At 45.8% G+C, this 25,472-nt stretch overlaps 1 protein-coding gene across 1 annotated transcript in view; it reads left to right on the top strand.

Moving 5' to 3' along the window:
- LOC139240653 (zinc finger protein 420-like) overlaps positions 1-21,268 on the top strand; it is a gene marked incomplete at its 5' end in the record, with an annotated part of 34,550 nt that extends 13,282 nt beyond the window's left edge. The window contains one exon of the mRNA XM_070869221.1: positions 20,425-21,268. Within this exon, the coding sequence (XP_070725322.1) occupies positions 20,425-21,268 (844 nt within the window). The remainder of the gene's footprint in view (positions 1-20,424) is intronic.
- Positions 21,269-25,472: the final 4,204 nt, after the last annotated feature.

Below are 25,472 nucleotides of genomic sequence, written 5' to 3'. Positions count from 1 at the left end.
CATGAAGGGGAAATCATGTTTAACTAATTTACTGGAATTCTTTGAGGATATAAGGAGCATGGTGGATAGAGGTGTACCGATGGATGTGGTGTATTTAGATTTCCAAAAGACTTTCGATAAGGTGCCACACAAAAGGTTACTGCAGAAGATAACGGTACGCAGAGTCATAGGAAATCTATGAGCATGGATAGAGAATTGGCTGGCGAACAGAAAGCAGAGATTCGGGATAAATGGGTCCTTTTCGGGTTGGAAATCAGTGGTTAGTGGTGTGCCATAGGGATCAGTGCTGGGACCACAACTGTTTACAGTATACATAGATGACCTGGAAGAGGGGACAGAGTATAGTGCAACAAAATTTGCAGATGACACAAAGATTAATGGGAAAGCGGGTTGTGTAGAGGACTCAGAGAGGCTGCAAAGAGATTTAGATAGGTTAAACGAATGTGATAAGGTTTGGCAGATGGAATACAATGTCGGAAAGTGTGAGGTCATCCACCTTGGGGAAAAAACAGTAAAAAGGAATATTATTTGAATGGGGAGAAATTATAACATGCTGCGGTGCAGAGGGACCTGGTGATCCTTGTACATGAATCCCAAAAAGTTAGTTTGTACGTGCAGCAGGTAATCAGGAAGGCGAATGGCATGTTGGCCTTCATTTGGGGGGGATTGGCGTATAAAAGCAGAGAGGTCCTTCTGCCACTATATAGGATATTGATGAGGCCGCACCTGGAGTACTGCGTGCAGTTTTGGTCACCTTACTTAAGGAAGGATAGACTAGCTTTGGAGGGGGTACACAGACGATTCACGAGGCTGATTCCGGAGATGAGGGGGTTACCTTATGATGATAGATTAAGTAGACTGGGTCTTTACTCGTTGGAGTTCAGAAGGATGAGGGGTGATCTTATAGAAACATTTAAAATAATGAAAGGGATAGACAAGATAGAGGCAGAGAGGTTGTATCCACTGGTCGGGGAGACTTGAACTAGGGAGCACAGGCTCAAAATACGGGGGAGCCAATTTAAAACCGAGTTGAGAAGGAATTTCTTCTCCCAGAGAGTTGTCAATCTGTGGAATTCTCTGCCCAAGGAAGCAGTTGAGGCTAACTCATTGAATGTATTCAAGTCACTGACCGATAGATTTTTAACCAATCAGTATATTAAGGGTTACGGGCAGCGGGCGGGTAAGTGGAGCTGTGTTCACGGTCAGATCAGCCATGATCTTGTTAAATGGCGGAGCAGGCTCGAGGGGCTAGATGGCCTACTCCTGTTCCTAATTCTTATGTTCTGACGGTTGGAGATAGTAATTGGTCATCGGAAAAGTTCCCAGGTGTTTTAATGAAGGACCTAATATACCAGATTACGAACTACATATTGAAGGGTGGAAGATGCCTGTGCGGGGATTAATTTAACATGTGGTTGCCGTTGTACACCAGCCACCACACAGGCTTGACAGAACTAGGTTTTGGTCCTGCGGCAAGCATTACCCAATACGACCTGGAGACCAGCTCTGCTGCACGGACCTAGTGCACACATATCTCACTGTGGGCTGGCCCGTGCTGTCCCTGGGCCTTCGGCTCTTCTGGGCCCTGAGCTCACGTCTCTCCCGGGTACCGATCACAAGTCTCTACAATCTCTGGCCGCTCCTTTGTCCCTCCAGCTGTACCTGCCCGCACTGCAATCAGCGACCAGGCTTCACAGCAGCCCTCCTGCAGCAGCAAGCGCTGCTCCCTGCAATGGTACCCTGCTGCACGCTGCTCCATCTAATGGTCTCGGCTTGCTGATATACGGTACAAGAAAGGCAGATGTTGGAGGAATTTCTCATTCTTTCTCTGAACTTGTAGATTGTGCAAATATTTGGTAGAGGCACAACCGGCGGTAAAGCTCGGGCCAAGGCCAAGTCTCGCCCCTCCCGGGCCGGACTGCAGTTCCCTGTGGGCCGTGTTCACAGGCTCCTGCGGACGGGGAACTACGCTGAGCGTGTGGGTGCCGGAGCCCCGGTCTACATGGCTGCTGTGCTCGAGTATCTGACCGGCTGAAATCCTGGAGCTGGTCGGCCACGCAGCCCTCGACAACAAGAATATCCGCATCATCCCCAGCCACCTGCAGCTGGCTATCCGCAACGACCAGGAGCTCAACAAGCTGCTGGGAATGGTGACCATCGCTCAGGGCGCGTTGCTGCCCAATATCCAGGCTGTGCTGCTGCCCAAGGAAACCACCAGTGTGTCCAAGAGCAAGTATAGCGGACAGGATTTAATCTAATAACCCAAACGCTCTTTTCAAACTCACTAACAATATCTGTGAAAGGGCTGCTTGCTGTTCTATGCATCTCAATTATCCCAGATTTAATTTAACATATTATATCTCCGTAATTACGCCGAGAATTTCTTGATCAGAAATTAGCCACAGATATTCTCAATTAGGAACATGATGAAAATGTAGAAATCTCGATCGCCAAACACTGCAGCGGATCTTCAGATCAGTGAATCAATATAGAGAGGGACTGGCTTCAGGGAAACACAACCGACAGGACATGAACGTGAGACCGCCCGTCATTGTGCACGTTGTTGGGAGAGCCGAATATGAACGGATGTTAAGAGCCGAGTATAAAGGGAATGTACTGTTAATGGGCTCACCGTCCATTATTGGGGAAGTAATTCAATAGGCTGAAGGATATAAATCCATGATCACAGTGGTCCATGCAGATTTTCGCCGTTGAATTTGCATACAGGAGGGAACTAGAATTACAGCTATGGTTAAATCAAAATATTACAAAGAGTATCCCACCTGTCCCCACATTAAGAGCTGTGTTAAAGGTGAGATACCGAATTTAGATATGTGCAGTGGGATCAGTTCACTATCAGATCTCCCACTGAGAGTTTCCGCCCACATTGGCGGGAGTTATCGGTATATTGGGCATCCCAATCACATTCAAACCTGGATGAAACCCTGTCATTTTAACCTGTGAGGGACCGCCCCCAGCAGTGATTGGCTGGCGCCGAGCGCCCTTCCAGCTTCAATCCAATCAAATATGAGGGAACTAAGCGGTGGAAAGTACTGGCCACTGATTGGCTGAACTGGGATTGAGCATCATTTTCACAAATCTGTTAATTTCACTGCAGGACTGACCGATTTAACAAAAACATTGAACATTTTATCAATAGAGAGAGAAGGGGCCACTCTGCCGTCTAACCCTTCCTCGCACAGAATCCTCGGGACCCTTCACCGCATCAACTGGCTCTTAAGTTTATGCCTGCATGTTCTCTACTCCACAATCCGAGCAAATTGTATCCACCACATCAACACCTTTAATAATCATAAACCCACCAAATGGTCCACCCTCCCTCTGTACTCCCTATGCATCCTGCCACCATCATTAAAACCTAGAGCACCTATTATCCTCTCTAAGTCTAGCAAGGCCATATAGTTATTCAGAGCATAAAGTAGGCGCTCTCTACTCCACACCCAGTGCAACTTTGTACTAAAATACCAAAACCCAACACAACGTGAATCCACACTCTATCCCCGGTCCCAGGTCACTGCTCTCTCTGTGAGGCGGTGGGTGGCTGTTGTGTTCTGCACGAAAGCGTCGAGTTGTTCAGCCGCCGAATCCATAGAGAGTTTCAGAGTGTACAGCACACCCCGGAGAGTGACTGCCTTGCCCTCGGCGGGCTCGCTGTAGGTGACAGGTTCCCTGATCACATTTTCCAGGAAAACCTTCAGCACCCCGCGGGTCCCCTCGTAGATCAGGCCCGAGATCCGCTGCACCTTCTCACACTGACTCTGCCAGACATCCTCGTCTCTTTATTTGTGAACTGATTTCTGTGGAGAAGGGGCCCGGCCGTGGGACAGGTGACATTTAATTGCGGTCACCGCTCTTTCCTGAGAGGATTTGCTGGCTCTGAAAAGAGCGTTTTGGTTCTGGTGTTTACAAGTTGCGATCTTTTATTTTACTTCTTTTTGGGGCTTTTGGCTTTTTCTTAGGTTTTGGCGTTTAACGTTACAGCGTTGATCTTTTGGGAGGCCTTGGTCTTCTTGGCAGGAGCCTTTTTCTGACTGATGCATTTATTTGTACGAACTGAAAAAGGCAGCCGTTTCTCTGATTGGCTCGCCATTATCACATGATCTGTTGCTAATTGGTCGCCTTGGAGGAGAAGATACACCCTGTAGTTCATCTGGAATGTGTAACTGGAATCGCCCAAGGATTTCCAAAGTGTAATTCGATCCATTTTGAATTCAAATGCCACAGAGGACAGATCTCCCCAAATACCACCACGTTGCAGCCGAAGGCCCATTTTATCTGCTGGCTCTTTGACACAGCGGCTGTGCTTAATCCCAAACAGCCCGCTCTTCTGTCCCTAATCCTGTAGGTTACTCATTCTGGGGGAGGGGAGGGTGCTGACACTAGGGGAGGGGTGGGTACAGACACTTGGGGAGGGGTGGGTGCAGAAACTGGGGAAGGGTGGGTGCAGACACTGGGGGAGGGGAGGGTGCTTACACTGGGGGAAGTGTGCGTGCAGACACTCGGGGAGGGGCGGGTGCCGACACTGGGGAGGTGTGGATGCAGACACTGGGGGAAGTGTGGGTGCAGATACTGGGGGAGGGGTGGGTGTAGATACTGGTGGAGGGGTGAGTGCCGACACTGGGGGCGAGTTGGGTGCAGATATTGGGGGAGGGGTGGTTGCAGACACTGGGGGATGGGTGGGTGCAGATACTGCGGGAGAGGTGGGTGAAGACACTGGTGGAGGGGTGGGTGCAGACACGGGGGATCAGTGGCTGCCGACACTGGGGGAGGGTGGATGCAGACACTGGGGGAGGAGTGGTTGCAGACACTGGTGGAAACTTGGCGCCTTTCTTGGCCGTAACTGTTTTCCCCGCAGGTGGGAGGAGGTTCAATGGCCTTCATCTTGGGCAGGGCGCCCAGGGGAACGGGCTCAGCTACCTTGGTCAGGGTGGGTCTGACGGCACATGAGCGGCCCATTGTGCAGGGACAAAGTGTGGGCGGTGCTTTAGGGTTTCTATCGGTTTGATTGGTCACATTTTTGTGCGCAGGTCAGTGACACCTGAAAGGGTGTCTTGTTGTTCTGATTGTTTTCTGGTGACACTGGGCCGGGGCTCATCGTATTGGGCGAGCCCAGGCTCACCCTATTGGGCCAGCAAAGGCTCACACTATTGGGCCAGCCCAGGTTCACCATATTGGGCGAGTAGAGGCTCACACTATTGGACCATATCAGGCTCACCCTATTGGGCCAGCACAGCTCATGCTTTTGATTCAGCCGGGTCTCACCCTATTGTGCCAGCCTAGGCTCAGCCTTTTGGGCCAGCCCAGGCTCACTCTATTGGATCAGCACACGCTCATGCTATTGGCCAGCCGGGTCTCACCATATTGGGCCAGCCCGACTGATCCTATTGGGCCAGCCCGGGCTCAGACCTTTGGGCCAGCACAGGCTCACCCTATTGGGTCAGCACAGGCTGATACGATTGGGTCAGCCGGGGCTCAGCCTATTGGGCCAGCCCAGTCTCGTCCTATCGTGCCAGCACAGGCTCATGCTATTGGGTCAGCCTAGGTTCACCCTGTTGGAACAGCCCGGTCTCACCCTATTCGACCAGCACAGTCTCACCCTATTGCGGTGGTACAAAAGGGCCAGTGACCAGCAGAGAAAATTAATAGCTGATTGATTTTATTCTCATTCTGCGCACAGTGGGTGCAGGTCTGAACCCAAACATGTAAGGTCGAAATGATGAACATCATCGGCCTTTGAATGTCGAAGGATCAATATCTGTCTGTTCTGTCTGTGGTAAAATATTTCAAACATCAGTGTGACTGGAAAAGCACACACACGTCCAAGTGAGAGTCTTCCAGTGCACTGACTGTGGAAAGAGCTTCAACCAGTTGCACAGCCTGGAAAAACATTGCACCATTCATAGCGGGGAGAAACTACACGTGATCTGTGTGTGGAGGAGGTTTCAACTGATTGTCCAACCTGGAGAGACAAAGGACACCTGCATCATGGAGAAACCGTGGGAATGTGTAGACTGTGGAAAGGGATTCAGTTCCCAGTCTGATCAAGAAATTTATTGTCGCAGTCACACCAAAGAGAGGCCATTCAACTGCTCTGTGTGTGGGCAGTGATTCACTCAGTCATCTGAATTGCGAGTTCACAAGTGACTGCAGGGGTTATGTTCTACTATTATTACTGCTGTTAATCACATCCTGACTGAATCGTGTTCGTTGTCTCAGTTGGGATTTGTTTCTGCTGATATTACTAACCGCGAAAACTGGGATGGAGTTTAATATTTTGATATTTCAAATAATACAATGTGTCTATATTTGACATATCCATGATAAGAGGAGACTAATTGATATCCTGTTACATTTGGTCCTTTTTTCCTTTCTAATTTTAGATTGTTTTAGTTCTCTGAACTTTGGGTACTCTCAGGGACAAGTCTCAGTTCCTTATACCTTCCAGTATGCCTCTCTTTGCCTTGGTGTCCAGAGTAGGGATAGCTATCACGCCTGGGATCACTAAACACAAAAAAAGTCTGTTAATCCCTTTCAGCAACAGGACTTATTGCGTTCCTGGCAGTATTTCTCTCGCCTTCAATGTGTGAATAGAGCATCGTGCAAATCTGGTTTCAATTTAAATTTGAATCCACCCAGTAAATGTATTTAAAGAAAAAATGTACATGTAAACCCATCACATCAAGTAACTGTCAAAGGTTTACAGTCAACAAGATGAACAAGTAAAAACATCACGGCCCAATAACCCAGCTCTATATTCACAGGAGAATGTATGTTATCTAAGTCCTCGAATGTCAGTTGGTGCGATGAGAGAGTGAATCTCTTTCCACATTCAGCTGGTAAACGGTATCTCCCTGATATGTTTCCACCCAACGCACATCTGCACCCATTCCCACTGTCCCCACATTTACAGTGTTCAGTCAGCTGGGCACACGAGTCTCACAGGCTAGACGATTGCTTGAAGGTGCATCCACACACAGAACATGTGTCCTGTTTCTCACCGCTGTGATTGGTGTTTTTCCAAAGGCTGATGAAAAGGTGATCCTGATGAATCCGGTGAATCTCTCAAATCTTGACGTGATGTTTGGTTTCAGTTTCCCAGCTGTAGACCCTCCCTTTCTAATACCCTGCAAATAGCGGTTACAAACGTTATTACTTTAAGTACAGGATAGGAATTTCCACTGAGATAGGCATCAGAGTCGAGTCCAATCCTGCCCTCAAATGACATTCACACACTTCCCAGTTGAGGTCATTTCCCAGTTGAGGCCATTGGATCAGTATTAAGAGCAGGGTCACTGGCTAATTTTTAATCATATTTTGCCCACTGGTACCGAGGACAATTATAACCCCTGAACTGCTGCCTTGTCTGAGATCAAATAACAGCCCAGATCAAGGATCGAACTTGGGAACTTCCCAGTCAGTATTGCAGAGTGTTCTAAAATTTGGGAGCTTGGGGGAGGGTTAGAAATTAATATTTTGAAACACATTTTGCTCCAGCTTTAAACAAAACCTTCGTCACACTGCACAATTCTGAAGTCTTTCCAAATTCAAGTCAAATGGATCATCACAAAGATGAGACATTTTAGAAAGGAGCAAATCACTGAAATAGACAGCTTTACAATCACTGCACAGTACAGAAGGGAACGACTGTTAATGGGAGCTCGGTTTGTGAAGTCCTCCGACACTCCGAGATAAACTGGACTGTTCCTTTAAGTATAAATATGCAGACAATAGGGAGTCCCTGTCACTTTAAATATCCGCCCATTCCCTCAGGTGTGGGAGGAGCAACAGCGCGCGTAATCTTTATATCACCGGAGAAAGTCTGTTATCAATGTCCTCGAATGTTCGTTGGTGAGATGATGGTCAGTTCGCGGGATCACACAGCAAGCACCGCCGGTTGGGCTCCCGCAGGGTCCTGAAGCCCGAACAAAATTTTCGCATCAGGTTAAGCACAACAACTGAAAAGTGCACACACAAAGTCTTGTGTGTGTGTGTGTGTGTGTGTAAATAAAACACAACATTCTTAATGTTTACTAGTGTATCCTACATAGATAAGCTATTATCTTCGCCAGTTATTTTCCAGCATTTTATTTCCTTTTATTTACAAGGTAATTGCAGAGTATTTAATCACTTTACCATTTATTGATGACTCATTGTCTTGAGTGCTCTCGTTTTGAAATTGATGTATCAATGACCATTCCGTTACCAAGGTGACCATCTGTCTGCAGCATTCAGTGGGAAAGGGGATTAAATCTCAGCGAGGGTAATGAGCAGCCACCCACCAGTCTCTGTGTTTTATTGACCAGTGATCACCTCACCATCACACAGAAGCTCCTCAGATTTACCTCCAGTGTGGATGACTTGTGTAAGTGATGTTTAAAATTAAATTCTTGAGGTAAAAATTGATTTGGGTGAGGGCGTTTTGGAGAGTAGCGTTGAAAGAGGAGTTGGGATGAGGGTTTGAGAGAAAGGGGGTGATAGAGGAGTTGGGGTGAGGGGTTTGGTGAGTAGGGTTGCAAGATGAGTTGGGGAGGGGGAGTTGGAGAGTTGGAGTGAAAATGATGGATGAGTGAGTGGGATTTATTGCCCATTAATTGCCTCTATTAAACTATGATGGGGTTTATCTTTCCGTTAAAATGTTTTGTATGGTGTGTTTCACTGAAGTTAGACGTGGGGCTGCAGTTCCTTGCAGGCACTGGGCAGTTTCTGGTGAAACAATGTGGGCCGTGTTAATTGGGAATAGATTTGTGTGGGATCATTCTGTGCTGAATGCATTGCTGGGCTGCGGGTTTGCCCTCAGTCCCAGTGACGAGGTGCTGTTGATTTTAAATCCAGGAACCACTTACATTGTGACTCCAAATTCAGGGACCACTTACATTGTGACTCCAAATCCAGGGACCACTTACATTGTGACTCCAAATCCAGGGGCTACTTACACTGAGGCACCAAATCCAGGGACCAGTTACAATGAGACATCAAATCCACGATGAATTACATCATGACACCAAATTGAGGGATTATTAATACTGTGACATCAAATCCAGGGACAACTTACACTGAGTCCACAACATTACATAGGATATACAGCACAGAAATGGGTCATTCAGATGAATGAGTCCATGCTGGTGTTTATGCTCTGCTCAGGAATTAGAGAGCCTCAGTATGGGGACTGGTCATGCCGGTGAAACCAGCTCCAATTAGGGGGAAAGGTGGGTAATGAATAAAAATATGATGGAAAAATCAGACTGGTGGGGCATGGTGACAAATTATTGTCAGAAGCCCTTTTCAGGCAGTAAGATGATTAGATATAACCAGCGCAATAATTGTATCCATCTGATCTTTTCCAAAAATCCCCAAATGTATCGTCACTAATTTATTTTGCTGTGATAACTGTACAGATGTGAAAGAAGGGAGGAAATGAGGCTTGCAGGAAAGAAGGTTCCTTGAATGAACACATTGTGAGGCTGTTTAGTGACTCGTCTGTGTGAGGTTAAAAACATGAAATGGAAACGGGCACGTCCAGTGACACTTGTATTGCCAATAGTGCTTTCTAAGTTAATCACTATATCCTAAGCCAAATATCCTATTGACTATCCCAATCACTGATCCCAATCCCAACAAATAAGCACAAACCACACTCACTAACCCCTAAACCTACATTTTAAGCAGCCGAAGGCTAAGAAGATAAGAAATAAGAGCAGACGTAGGCCATCTGGCCCCTTGAGACCACTCTGCCATTCAATAAGATCATGGCTGATCTAATCTTGGCCTCAATTCCACTTCCCTGCCCTCTCCCCATAAACCTTGACTCCGCTATCTTTCAAAAATCAGTCTATCTGCCACTTAAATATATTCAATGATCCAACCTCCTTTGCTCTCTGGTGCAGAGAATTTCAAAGATTCACGATCCTCAGAGAAGGGCGACCCCTAATGCTCAGACTTTGCCACCATGCTCTAGATTCCTCTCACAAGATGAAACAGAGATCAGTGGGGAAGCTGAAGAGCTGATAAAGGAAGTGTTTAAACAATTATTTTGCTGCAAAAAATACTGCAAGGTATGTTTGTAACAAGTAATTGTAATCAACTAACCCATCAACATTAGCAAAGACAATTACAAATGATTGTAACTTGAGACACGCTGGTTCATTCCATGACAACCACAAGCCGTACACTCAAACGAAACAAGTTTGGGATTTGATTTGGGAAAAGATGAACTGCGTGAGAGGTGAATCAATCCAGAGTAAGAAAAGGCCCAAAATGGAAGGGAAGGAAACATTAATTAGTCTCTTATTCTGGAGAAATGAAATATTGGACACACCATGTTTGAAACAATATTTATACAGAACATAAATCTCCAGCTCAGGTACAGGGTTATTCAGAGCAGCAGAAACAAAGTCTAAGTGCCAGAATGAACATGGTTCAGTGGCCAATGGGAGCCCAGTATATCCTGTCCCATTCATTGAAGTGGTCTTGGGTATTTACCCAGCATTCCCCGCGATGGAGATGTGCCGAGCCCAGACAACAGGGGTCCAGTGCGCAGGCGCGCGATCTGGCTGTATTTGGAGCATGCGCGGTGCTTGTAATGGCGGAGCGGCTCTGTTGAAATGTGCTCCGCAAAGCAGCTCAATCTCCGCGGGGCGGAATTGAGTCATGGACCAGCGGGTAGCCGGGGAGGCTTCACAAACAACTGGTGCCCGCCGGAAGCCCGGAATAATAACCCGGCATATCGACGACTGCAGCCTCGAGGCTTTTTCCCGGTCAAAGGCCCGGGGTAACGGCGGACATCTTTGTACAGGAAGGCAGGGTCAGTCCTCCGCCATCTTGGATCAGTGAGCAGCAAAGCGCATGCGCGGCCATCTTGGTAAAGTAACAGCTGAGTTATGTTATTCTCGAAACCTCGGATATCTCTCATTGTTCTGAACTCCATAGTGTATCGTCACAATCTTCTCAACCTGTCCTCATCAGAGAACCCCCTCCTCGCCGGAATCAGCCTCTGAACAGCCTCCAGTGTAAGTATATCCTTCCTTAAATACACAGTATTCCAGGTGTGGTCTCACCAATACCCTGCACACTTGTAGCAGGACTCCTCTTTTTTTCATTCTATCCCCCTTACAATAAAGGCCAACATTACATTTGCCTTCCTGACTACCTGAACCTGCAGACTAACTTTTTGTGTTTTATGCACAAACACCCTCAGGTCTCTCTGTCCTGTAGCACTTTGCAATTTTTCTCCATTTAAATTATAATTTGCTTTTCTATTATTTCTGCCAACATGGATAACGTCACCTTTTCCCATAGTATACTCCCTCTGACAAATTTTTGCCCACTCATTTACCCTGTCTATAGCCCTTTGCAGATTTTTTGTATCCTCAATTTGCTTTCTCACCCATCTTTGTATCATCAGCAAACTTGGCTACATTACACTCGGTCCTTCTTCCAAGTCAGTAATATAGATTGTAAATAGTTGAGGACCCAGCATCGATACCTGCGGCACCCCACTGGTTACCATTTGCCAACTGGAAAAAGACCAATTTATCACGACTCTCTGTTTTCTGTTTGTTAATCAAATCTCTATCTATGCTAATATACTGCCCCCAACCTGATGAGATTTTATCTTGTGCAGTAATCTCTTATGTGGCACTTTATCAAATGCCTTCTGGAAATCCAAATACACCACATCCACTGGTTCCGCCTTATCCACCCTGGTCATTACATTCTCAAAGAATTCCAGCAAATTTGTCAAACATGATTTCCCTTTCATAAAGCCATACTGACTCTGCTTGATTGAATCATGCTTTTCCAAATGTCCCGCTACTGCTTCCTTAATAATGCACTACAGCATTTTCCCAATAACAGATGTTAGGCTAACTAGTCTATAGTTTCATGCTTTTTGACTGCCTCCTTTTTTAGAGAGAGGCGTTGCATTTGCAGTTTTCCAAACTGTTGGGACTGCCCCAGAATCCAGGGAATTTTGGTAGATTACAACTAATGTGTCCACTATCTCTGCAGCCACTTCTCTTATGACCCTACGATGTAAACCATCAGGGCAAGGTGACTTGTCTGCCTTTAGTCCCATTATTTTACCGAGTACTACTTCATTATGAATAGTTATTGAATTAATTTTTTTCCCTCACTATAGCCCATTGATTATCCACTTCGGTATTACTCTCAGTGACCGAGTGTTTTACTCTAATTAAACTGATCTCGGACTGTTTCTGTCAGATATTAACTTCTGCACGGTCCCAGCAAACAATCCCACTCCCTCGTCCCTCCGATGTTGCTGCAGGATTGCTTTGTGAAGACGGTCTCATGGAGAGAAACATCATGCACGGAATGATCCCAAATTGATCATCTCCAAGGAACAAGGCTTGCAGCTTTAATCATTCTCTGTCCTTTCCCCCCAGGCCCAGTTCCATATTCTGATAAAAGTAAATTGGGAAAAGTGCACTTTGGTTTTGAAAGATTGAATTATTGCAGAGATCTGCGCATGCGCGGTTCAGCACCGCCCCCTGTGTCAATTTCCAGTGAGCGCCCTCCCCTCCCCCAGACCTGCCTGTGATCGCCATTCACTCAGTGAGCGGAAGAAGATGGTTTAAAACAGCCAGGAATGGAGACATCGCGGCCCCGGGGTAAGGCAGTGAGCAGCAGCCTCCTTAAAGCTGCGCCGTGCTTTGGGAACGTGTCCGCAGATCGGCTCAGAGATCGGCACTGAGTCCGGGGGGAGTTCAGGGAGTGTCAGCGGCTGTGTGTAAGAGGCAGAGTGGACCAAGAATCAGTATCTGTGAGTGGGGGAAGGGAGAGTCCATTCTCGCGCTGTGTGTGGATAGTGTGTGTCCAGGGTAAGGGACACAGAATGGGCAGAATCTGCTATTTACAATCTGCTGCTTTCTCTCTCCAAACCAGTCATGAACGTTCCTGTTTTAGTTCCATCGGGGGCTGTGTGTAAGGGGCAGAGTGGAGCAGGAACTAGTTCAGGGACATGGTGTGAGTGGGGGAAGCGGAGGCCATTCTCGGGCTTTGTGTGAACAGTGTAAGGTAGAAGAGAAAGTAAATCATCTCGGTCTTTCAAATCATTGCTGCTTTCTTTCCCCAAATCAGTAGTGAATGTTCCTGATTCAGTTCCAATCTAACCGTGTCTGTTTCTTGGATAGTGAGCAGTGGAAACACAGCCTGACAGTGAGGATGTGGGGAATTTCACAAAGTGCATCTTTTGCAGGCACCAGGAGAGGAGTGTGGGAGAAGATATTTTAAAGACCAGTTATATTGTTTCGGTGAGCTGAGTTCTCCAGAACCATGTTGCTGGTGGTCGAGAGATACATTGTTGCTCCCTCATATTCTCCCCCGCATCCACCTCTTAGAACTAATAATGTTCTCGAATTATTATTCTCAGAGCAAAATTCTTCAGCCAGAACAAATGTGAGCTTTCCTCCACCCGGAACACAAGGAACAGTGCAGGCAGCTCCTTCTCACACACAGTAAGTAGATTATCACTCACAGTGTGCAGAGACACATAACTGGCCTCAATCCTGTTGTTACAAGCAGCAGAAGCTGTCAGTTCCACAGTGATCCGAAGTGGCAGAGTTACATTGCGAATCTTACAGCCACATGGAGCAGTATAAACACATGCTGTTTCACCATTGAAACAGATCATACTGACGGTACATTAAAAACTGACACTTGCCAGAAACTGGCAGGTAGAGAATAAAAGACAATCATCTATCAGAAAAAATGTCCAATAGAACGTATAAACCACACTCGCATATCAGAAGCTGATGGGTACAGAGCAAAAGCCATATTCACGTTTCAGAATCTGACGGATTCAGTATTTAAACCCCCCGAACATACCAGAAGATGGCAGGTGCAGAATAAACGCCACATTCTTGTACCACAGACTGACAGATACAGTATACAACACACACACACATATATGAAAGTGACAGTAACAGAATAAAATCCCCACTTGCATACCGGAGAGTGACAGGTAAAGTGTAAATCCTATATGCACATATCGGAAATCTGAAAGGCAGTAAGGAAAATTGTTACCTGCATCGCAGAAACTGATAGGGACAGATCAAAACCCACAACCACACATCAGAAAAAATGACATGGAGAAGGCAAAATCTTCACTCACATATCAGAGAAATACAGATTAAAAGTAAAATTGATTCTCATGTTCACACACCAGAGACTGGCAAATACAGAGTAAATTCCACACTCACATAGCAGGAACTGACAGGTATAGTCTAAAACACACAATCAAGTAGCAGGAACAAATAGGTACAATCTAACATAACAGAAACTGAGATGCACAGATTAAACCTCAACACACGCCAAAACCTGACAGTTACAGAAAAATATACACACTTGCATATCAGAGACTGAGTGGTACAGTATAAAACCCACACTCACATATCAGAGGCTGACATATTACAATCCATTTTCCCATAACATAAATTGACATACAGTGACATGCCCAGACTCTCAAACCAGTAATTGACAGGTACAGGGTAAAGAGCTCTCTTTCATTCCAGAAACTGACATGTACAAAGGAAAGTCCACTCATAATTAAGCAGAAACTGGCAGGTATAGAGTGAGGCCCACAATCACATGTCAGAACGTCACAGGTACAGAATAAAACCCAGACACCCATAACAGAAATGCAGAGATACAGAGAAAGATCCACACTCATAGCAGAGACAGATAGATGCAGAGTGAAACTCAGACTCATTTACCAGAGACCGACCGAGTCAGCATAAACACTCACCTCCATAACACAAATTGACAGTTAAAAAGTAAAACGAATACTCTATCAGGAATTGGTGGTACACAGTAAAACAATACTAATATACTGGAGAATGACGGGTCTGGAGTAGAGCTCACATTCACATAAGAGATGGACAGATACAGCGCAAAATACACATCACACACCAAGAATGGAAAGAAACATAGAAAATAGGTGCAGGAGCAGGCCATTTGGCCCTTCGAGCCTGCACCGCCATTCAATATGATCATGGTTGATCATGCAACTTCAATACCCCACTCCCGCTTTCTCTCCCTATCCCTTGATCCTCTTAGCTGTAAGGGCCACATCTAACTCCCTCTTGAGTATGTCCAACGAACTGGACTCCACAACTTTCTGTGGTAGAGAATTGCATAGGTTTACCACTCTCTGGGTGAAAAAGTTTCACCTCATTTCAGTCCGGTATGGCTTGCCCCTTATCCTTAGACTGTGATCCCTGATTCTGGACTTCCCCAACATCAGGAACATTCTTCCTGCATCTAACGTGTCCAGTCCTGTCATAATTTTATATGTTTCTATGAGATACCCTCTCATTCTTCTAAATTCCAGTGAGTGTAAGCCTAGCCGATCCAGTTTTTCTTCATATGTCAGTCCTGCCATCCCGGAAATTAGTCTGGTGAACCTTCGCTGCAGTCCCTCAATAGCAAGCACGTCCTTGCTCAGAATAAGAGACCAAAACTGTACACAATACTCAAGGTGTGGTCTCACCAAGGCCCTCTACAACTGCAGTAAGACCTCCCTTCTCCGACACTCAAATCCCCTCGCTATGAAGGCCTTCATGCCAGTTGCTTTCTTTACTGCCTGCTGTACCTGCATGCCTACCTTCAGTGAATTGATGTACCATAACATCCAGGTCTCTTTGCACCTCCCATTTTACTAATCTGTCACCATTCTGATAATCTGCCTTCCTGTTTTTGCCACCAAAGTGGATAACCTCAATTTATCCACATTATACTGCATCTGCCATGCATTTGCCATTCACCTAACGTGTCCAAGTTACCCTGCAGCCTCTTAGCATCCTACTCACAGCTCACACTGCCACCCAGCTTAGTATCATCTGCAAACTTGGAGATATTACCTTCTATTCCATCATCTAAATCATTAATATATATTGTAAATATATGGGATCCCAGCACTGAACCTTGCGGCACCCCACTAGTCACTGCCTGCCATTCTGAAAAAGACCCGTTTATTCCTACTTTTTGCTTCCTGTCTGAAAACCGGTTCTCTATCCACGTCAATACATTACCCCCAGTACATTGTGCTTTCATTTTGCACAATAATCTCTTGTGTGGGACCTTGTCGAAAGGTTTTTGAAATTCCACTGCTTCTCCCTTATCCACTCTACTAGTTACATCCTCAAAAAACTCTCGAAGATTTGTCAAGCATGATTTCCCTTTCATAAATCCAAGCTGACTTGGACCAATCCTGTCACTGCTTTTTCAAATGATCTGCTATTACATCTTTAATAATTGATTCCAGCATTTTCCCCACCACCGATGTCAGGCTATAATTCCCTGTTTGCTCTCCTCGTCCTTTTTTTTTAAAGTGGGGTTACATTAGCTACCCTCCAATCTATAGATACTGATCCATAGTCCATGGAATTCTGGAAAATGAACACCAATGCATCTACCATTTCTAGGGCCACTTCTTTAACTACTCTGGGATACCGACTATCAGTCCCTGGGGATTTATTGGCCTTCAGTCCCATTAGTTTCCCTCCAACCATTTCCTGACTAATAAGGATTTCCCTCAGTTCCTCATTCCCGCTAGATCCTCGGGAGGTTATTTGTGTCTTCCTTAGTTACGACAGAACCAAAGTATTAGTTCAATTGGTCTGCCATTTCCTTGTTCCCCATTATGAATTCACCTGATTCTGACTTCCAAGGGACCACATTTGTCTTAATTAATCTTTTTCTCTTCACATATCTATAGAAGCTTTTGCAGTCAGTTTTTAATGTTCCCTCCAAGCATACTCTCATAGTCTATTTTCCCTCTCCTAATTAGACACTTAGTCCTCCTCTGCTGAATTCTAAATTTCTCCCAGTCCTCAGGTTTGCTGCTTTTTCAGGCCAATTTATATGCCTCTTCCTTGGATTTAACACTGTCCCTAATTTCCCTTGATAGCCACGATTGAGCCACCTTTTCGGTTTTATTTTTATGCCAGACAGGGATGTACAGTAGTTATAATTCATCCATATGATCTTTAAATGTCTGCCATTGCCTATCCACCGTCAACCCTTTAAGTATAATTCGCCAGTTTATCCTAGCCAAATCATGTCTCATACCATTGAAGTTTCCTTTAAGTTCAGGACCCTAGTCTCTGAATTAACTGTGTCGCTCTCCAGCTTAATGAAGAATTCTACCATATTATGGTCACTTTTCCCCAAGGGGCCACGCGTGACCAGATTGCTAATTAATCCTCTCTCGTTGCACAAGCCCCAGTCTAGGATGGCCGGCTCTCCAGTTGGTTCCTCGACATATTGGTCTAGAAAACCATCCCTTATACACTCCAGAAAATGCTCCTCCACAGTATTGCTACAAGTTTGGTTAGCACAATCAATATCTAGGTTATGGTCACCCATGATAACTGCTGTACCCTTATTGCACGCGTCACTAATTTCCTGTTTGATGCCATCACCAACCTCCCTACTACTGTTTGGTGGTCTGTACACAACCCCAACGAACGTTTTCTGCCCTTTGGTGTTTCGCAGCTCTACCCATGTATATTCCACATCATCCTAGCCAATTCCTTCCTTACTATTGCATTAACTTTCTCTTTAACCATTAACACTACCCCACCTCCTTTTCATTTCTGGCTATCCTTTCTGAATATTGAATACCACAGAATGTAGTGTTCCCAGCCTTGGTATCTTGGAGCCATGTCTCTGTAATCCCAATTACATCATATCCGTTAACAGCTATCTGTGCAGTTAATTCGTCCACCTTATTACGAATGCTTCTTGCTTTGAGACTCAGAGCTTTCAGGCTTTTGTTTTTTAAACACTCTTTGTTCTTTTAGAATTATGTTGTAATGTGGCCCTTTTTGATACAGAATGAAACACACAGGCAATTAACAGAAATTGACAGGTACAGGATAAAATCCACCTCTCGTATCAGAAACTAACATGCAGAGTAAAACCCTCATCCACATACCAGAGATGGACAGCTACAGAGGCAAATCCACACTCCCATACCAGACACCCACTATATAAGAAAATAAGAACAAAAGAAATAGGAGCAGGATTAGGCATACGGCCCCTCGAGCCTGCTCCACCAATTAATACGATCTTGGCTGATCCGATCATGGACTCAGGACCACTTCCCTGCCCGCACCCCATAACCCCTTATTCCCTTATCAGTTAAGACAATGTCTATCTCTGTCTTAAATATATTCAATGTCCCAGCTTCCACAGGTCTCTGAGGCAGCGAATTCCACAGCTTTATAACCCTATGAGAGAAGAAATTACTCCTCACCTCAGTTTTAAATGGGGGGCCCCTTATTCTAAGATTATGCCCCCTAGTACTAGTCTCCACGATCAGTGAAAACATCCGCTCTGCTACCACCTTGTCAAGCCCCCTTGTTATCTGATACGTTTCGATAAATCACCTCTCATTCGTTCTTCTGAATTCAATAAGTAGAGGCCCAACCTCCTCAATCTTTTCTCATAAGTCAACCCCTCATCTCCGGAATCAACCCAGTGAACCTTCTCTCAACTTCCTGCAAAGCAAGTATATACTTTCATAAATGTGGAAACCAAAACTGCACGTAATATTCCAGGTGTCGCCTCACCAATAACTTGTATAACTGTAGCAAGACTTCCCTGCTTTTATACTCCAGCCCCTTTGCAATAAAGGCCAAGATTCAGTTGGCCTTCCTAATCACCTGCTGTACCTGCATACTAACCTTTTGTGTTTCATGCACAAGTACCCCCAACTCCTGCTGTACTGCAGCACTTTGCAATCTTTCTCCATTTAAATAATAACTTGCTCTTTGATTTTTTTCTGCCATAATGCATGACCTCACACTTTCCAACATTATACTCCATCTGCCAAATTTTTGCCCACTCACTTAGCCTGTCTATGTCCTTTTACAGATTATGTGTGTTCTACTCACACATTGTTTTTCCTCCCATCTTTATATCGGCAGCAAACTTGGCTACGTTACAGTCGGTCCCTTCTTCCTAGTCGTTAATATAGATTGTAAATAGTTGGGGTCCCAGCACTGATTCCTGCGGCACACCACTAGTTACTGATTGCCAACACAAGAATGAACATTTATCCCCACTCTCTGTTTTCAGTTAGTTAGCCAATCCTCTATCCATGCTAATATATTATCCCCAGCCCCGTGAACTTTTATCTTGTGCAGTAACCTTTTATGTGGCACCTTGTCAAATGCCTTCTGGGAGTCCAAATACACCACACCCACTTTATCCACCCTGTTCATTACATGCTCAAAGAATGCCAGCAAATTTGTAAAACTTAACTTCCCCTTCATAAATCCATGCTGACTGCCTGACCGAATTATGCTTTTCCAAATGTCGTGCTACTGCTTCTTTAAGAATGAACTCTTCAACATTTTCCCAACCACAGATGTTAGGCGAACTGGTCTATAGTTTCCTGCTTTTTGTCTGCCTCCTTTTTAACCGAGTGTGGCTCTCAATCCCAGGGCAATACCGAGTTCGGCTTTCAGTCCCCGGGCAACACCGAGTGCGGCTCTCAGTCCCCAGGCAACACCGAGTGTGGCTCTCAGGCCCCGGGGAACACCGAGTGCGGCTCTCGGTCCCCGGGCAACACCGAGTGCGGCTCTCGGTCCCCGGGCAACGCCGAGTGCGGCTCTCGGGACCCGGGCAGCACCGTGTGCGGCTCTCGGGACCCGGGCAACACCGAGCGCGGCTCTCGGGCCCCGGGCAACACCGAGTGCGGCTCTCGGTCCCCGGCCAACACCGAGTGCGGCTCTCAGGCCCCGGGCAACACCGAGTGCGGCTCTCGGGCCCTGAGTCAGAGCCACTGGGCCCGGCACCAGCAACCCCTGAGGCAGCACCTCCCCCACACCAGGAAAACAACAACTGACATTTATACAGCATGCCCAGCAATTCCCAGCCGCTCTGTATCAGGTGGGCGCTGGATGTGGAAGTCACTCACTGGCCTCCTGTTTGGGTCTGTTGTTACATCAGTTTGAGCTGGATGCAGAGGGGGGAGAAGCTGCTGGGTTTCACCCCCAGTACTTCTGGGCCCAGTGGGAACAACAATTTCCCATGTGGGCCTGTCGAGGGAGGTGTGTTCCCTTCCCTGAAGGACAGTACTGACCCAGATGTGTTTTTACGACAATCCGGCAGCTTTCATGGTCACTTTTTTCTTGTGCCTGCCCCACAAGTGACCAGATTCATTAAGCTCAATTTCACAATCTGCCTTTGTGTTTTTGTGGGTTCTCTCTCACACTCCCTTTTTCCTGTTTGAAATTCATTTTACAGCGTGTTAAAAGGGGAGGATGTGTCACTGGAAGCTCAAACCAAACATCACCTCAAGATCTGACAGTCACTCGCTACATCGCGACTGGAATATCATCAGCTTTTGACCATGGAAGCAGAAGGCACCGTTCACAGTGAGCTGAAACGGTACACGTGCTCTGTGTGTGGACAAGGCTTCAGCCGATCGTCCAAACTGGAGAGACACAAGTTCAGTCACACTGGGGAGAACCCGTGTAAATGTGGGGATTGTGGCAGACGTTTCAACTCCCAGTCCCAGCTGGAAACACATCGGCGAGGTCACACTGGGGAGAGGCCGTTCACCTGTTCCGACTGTGGGAAGGGATTCACTGTGTCATCCGACCTGCGGACACACCAGCGAGTTCATACTGGGGAGAGGCCGTTCACCTGCTCCGACAGTGGGAAGGGATTCACTCATTCATCCGACCTGCGGACACACCAGCGAGTTCACACTGGGGAGAGGCCGTTCACCTGCTCCGACAGTGGGAAGGGATTTACTCATTCATCCGACCTGCGGACACACCAGCGAGTTCACACTGGGGAGAGGCCGTTCACCTGCTCTGACAGTGGGAAGGGATTCACTCATTCATCCGACCTGCGGACACACCAGCGAGTTCACACTGGGGAGAGGCCGTTCACCTGCTCAGACAGTGGGAAGGGATTCACTCATTCATCCGACCTGCGGACACACCAGCGAGTTCACACTGGCGAGAGGCCGTTCACCTGCTCTGACCGTGGGAAGGGTTTCACTCTGTCATACCACCTGCTGACACAGCAGCGAGTTCACGCTGTGGAGAGACCATTCCCCTGCTCTGAATGTGGAAAGAGATTCACTTGCTTATCCGAACTACTGATACACCAGCGAATTCACACTGTGGAGAGGCCGTTCACCTGCTCCGAATGTGGGATGGGATTCACGACCTCATCCAACCTGCTGAGCCACCAGCGAGTTCACAAGTGACTGCAGGGGTTCGAATCTGCTATTAATAGAAACATAGAAACATAGAAAATAGGTGCAGGAGTAGGCCATTCGGCCCTTCTAGCCTGCACCGCCATTCAATGAGTTCATAGCTGAACATGCAACTTCAATACCCCATTCCTGCTTTCTCGCCATACCCCTTGATCCCCCTAGTCATAAGGACTTCATCTAACTCCTTTTTGAATATGTTTATTGAATTGGCCTTAACAACTTTCTGTCGTAGAGAAGTCCACAGGTTCACCACTCTCTGGGTGAAGAAGTTCCTCCTCATCTCGGATTAAAATGGCTTACACCTTAAACTTAGACTGTGTCCCCTGGTTCTGGACTTCCCCAACATTGGGAACATTCCTCCTGCATCCAACCTGTCTAACCCATCAGAACTTTAAACGTTTCTATGAGGTCCCTTCTCATTCTTCAGAACTCCAGTGAATACAAGCCCAATTGATCCAGTCTTTCTTGATAGGTCAGTCCCGCCATCCCGGGAATCAGTCTGGTGAACCTTCGCTGCACTTCCTCAGTAGCAAGAATGTCCTTCCTCAGGTTAGGAGACCAAAACTGTACATAATACTGCAGGTGTGGTCTCACCAAGGCCCTGTACAACTGTAGCAACACCTCCCTGCCCCTGTACTCAAATCGCCGCGCTATGAAGGCCAAGATGCCATTTCCTTTCTTAACCGCCTGCTGTACCTGCATGCCAACCTTCAATGACCGATGTACCATGACACCCAGGTCTCTTTGCACCTCCCCTTTTCCTAATCTGTCACCATTCAGATAATAGTCTGTCTCTCTGTTTTTACCACCAAAGTGGATAACCTCACATTTATCCAGATTATACTTCATCTGCCATGCATTTGCCCACTCACGTAACCTATCCATGTCGCTCTGCAGCCTCATAGCATCCTCCTCGCAGCTCACACTGCCACCCAAGTTAGTGTCATCCGCAAATTTGGAGATACTACATTTAATCCCCTCGTCTAAATCATTAATGTACAGTGTAAACAGCTGGGGCCCCAGCAAAGAACCTTGCGATATCCCACGAGTCACTGCCTGCCATTCTGAAAAGTCCCTATTTCCTCCTACTCTTTGCTTCCTGTCTGACAACCAGTTCTCAATCCACGTCAGCACAATGTGAATGTTTAAAAATGTATAGAGACATTGAAGTTGAGAGCGTGGAAATTGTATAGGGACATTATAAGCTAACAAAGAATTCATGGAGAATAGCCATGACATCTCAGACTCGAGACTGCGAAATGTTGCAACACTAACACATATTGAAACAAAACCCACAGCTTGCAGAAAAACTTCAAGGTCTTATTAAATCATGTTATTAACCTGAAACATTAACAGGCCTTTGTTTAAAATCAGACCATACTTTGGTCGGCGTATGAGTGGACAAAGGGAAACAGTGATCAAAAGAGATAGGCTGAACTAGGATGTCACTCTATCCCTATCTTGTTATCTTTTGCCAAAAATGTATAACCGTCGTGCCATTACAATGTAACGTCACTTTGTCCGTAGGTAGTGGGTGCGTTCAAACAGACTTGCATTCCTTCTGTCTGATAAGGTTCCCGATCGGGATTTGCTTTTTAAATAAAAGCTTACTTTGTTTAAAGCACAAACGGTATCCGTTTCAGTAATTTTGCTGAAGCAGATTGAGGTAAAATAATCCACATTTACATTTGGTGTCAGAAGTGGGATCTCAACGGACGACTGCCGAAAATTTTCGAATTAAGAGCCAGACGAGCCTTGGACAAGACGAGGGGAAAGTGGCCACTGGAGTGAGTATGATTTCAATACTGCTCCAGTTTCCCCTCGTTTCAAAAGTCTGAGGAAAGTTTAGCCACTCGCTGGTTCTCAGATAGTGTCTGAACGACATCCAGGACAATCTGGTGAATACCTTTCTAACTTAGAATAGAGATAGAGGTCGGGAAATTGCACAGTGACGCAAACCAAGAGGCGACTTGGAAAGATAGGTTAGAATAGGTAAGTCTGCCTGGGTTCAAGGCCCAGAGCCTGCCTGGGTTCGAAACCCAGTGTCTCTCTGGGTTCGAGGCCCAGTTGATCCGTGCGGCGACACGGAAAGTAGGGATAGTTAGAGCTAAATAGGGATAGATGAACAATCATGGATCCCAAAATTAATAGGAAAGAAAAGAGACTCTTATGAACGCTTGTTTTAAATGAGAAATGCTTGTGTGATTTGTACTGTGTAAAAAAAAAAGCTGGGGAGTTGTGGTTTGTTTTAGCTCCACCCACTTTTTCAAACAGAATGAAAGTTTATTTTAACCCTTTGTAGTGTTGTCCTGTATGTGGGAAGTTTAAGAGTGTGAACCTGATTGAATTACGTATATTAGGATGATAAGTTACGGAGCCAGGAAATGCACAAAGGATAGGTTTGTTGAGTAAAAAAAAAAGAAAAAAATACATGGTCCCGGTGGTTAAAAAACAAAGGATTTGACATGCTCACTTACTTGTTGAAAGAAAACATTCAGAGAAGGCACAGCAAAACAACTGAGATGGATTCAAAAGGATTCAAAAAAAATATTATATTAAATAACACGACCTTGAGGCTGGAACAATTGAGATAACGAAAAGCAGTCCACAGCCTACGTGCCAGACTTCTCTCTATTTATGGAAAAGACAAAAAAAAAGTAGCGTACTAAATAGGTGCTGAAAGAAAAAAAAATGTTCTGAGATTTTAAATTATGAGAAAAATTCCACTGCAGTCTTAAAATAAAATCACACCTGTCCAGTTGGCAGAAAAACTCCATTAAATTAGGGCTTTCATTGACAGAAGGAGGACATATTAAAAACCGTAGACGTCTTAAAGAAAGAGTGCACGCACGAGAAACGTACTCAGAGTTCCACTGGGACCTCTGAGAAATGTATCGATAGACGACTTAGTTAAAATGGCTGGCTTTGCGTTGACCGAGGCTGATGACGAAATTGAATTTCAGTAAACAAATGTGTGGTCTCGTTTTAAATCAATTAAAAAAATATATATATCTTTGGCAAGTACTTGAATAAGAAGTTAAAAAATTTTGGAGTTTAATCAAATGCTGCCTTTCCTGATGAAAAGATTGTTTTTTCCACATGGTTACGTGAAGTCACGTAATGACATCAGGTCTTCTTACAAATCTATAAAGGAGTTAACCCTTTCCATTGAAAGCCATTTCATACTGAACATTATCAATTAGTATTTCTTACTAGAAAAAAGACTCACCTAACAGAGGAATGGTGCGATAGTCAGAATAAAAATAAAAACAGAACTAGCTTATGTAATAATACTTGCCTGATACAATAAAGAAATAGATACTCAAACAAAACAAATTGAAGAGTTAAAAGGCTAAGATAAATAAGTTGAAAGGAATCCATAAACCCAACTTAACCCTGACCTCAGATTTCACGGAGTGACCTCGACATACACGGATATAATGCAGAATCAAGGGACCTGTCGGCCCTGGTAAAGCAAACCCTGAGCCCAACTGAGCATGCCCGATTTCTAACTCACCTAGGACGGGCTACTCATGCTGATTGGTGGTTGCTCACCCTAACGATGTCCAGGATCGCCTAAACTCTATATTTAATGCTTTCACCACGACCCTTCAGAAGCCCATCAGTATGGAGCCGCCTCGGGTGGAAGGACCAAAACCCGACCCAAGGGGATACCAGATGGAACTGCAGTATTGCGTGCAGAGTTGGGTGGATAAACGGGTAAACGGTTATATCAAACAGCCAAATGGCCCGTGCCCTGCTAATTACGGACCGCCCTACTGTCCCCGGCATGGTATGTGAAGAGGTAGGGTCGCGGAAAACGAGATGGATGCTTTATTTGTGGGCAAAAAGGACATTGGAATAGAAATTGTCCCTCCCATCGGCACGAAAAAGGAAGAGGAGGAAGAGGAGGGTGGCAAGGGGGGAGAGGACGGGGATCTTACATTAACTTCTCCCAGAACAACCCCTTTGGCCAACCGTCCCTCTATTCGTATTGACTACGCAGGGACCGTCTCCGGATGACGAACCGATGATATTGTTAAAAATTCGGAATGAGTGGCAACCCTTCTTGATAGATATGGGAGCTTTCATGTCTTCTGTCGAATCAAAGCTTAAACTCCCCGCCTTCACTGAAACAAAGGACTGTCAGGATTCCTGGGACAAGTCTCGACATTCCCGGTGTCAGAACCGGTTA

This window comes from Pristiophorus japonicus, chromosome 33, assembly GCF_044704955.1.
Source record: "Pristiophorus japonicus isolate sPriJap1 chromosome 33, sPriJap1.hap1, whole genome shotgun sequence".
Lineage (NCBI taxonomy): Eukaryota > Metazoa > Chordata > Chondrichthyes > Pristiophoridae > Pristiophorus > Pristiophorus japonicus.
Note: the sequence above shows the minus strand (reverse complement) of the source record. Positions and strands in the feature narration are given on the sequence as shown.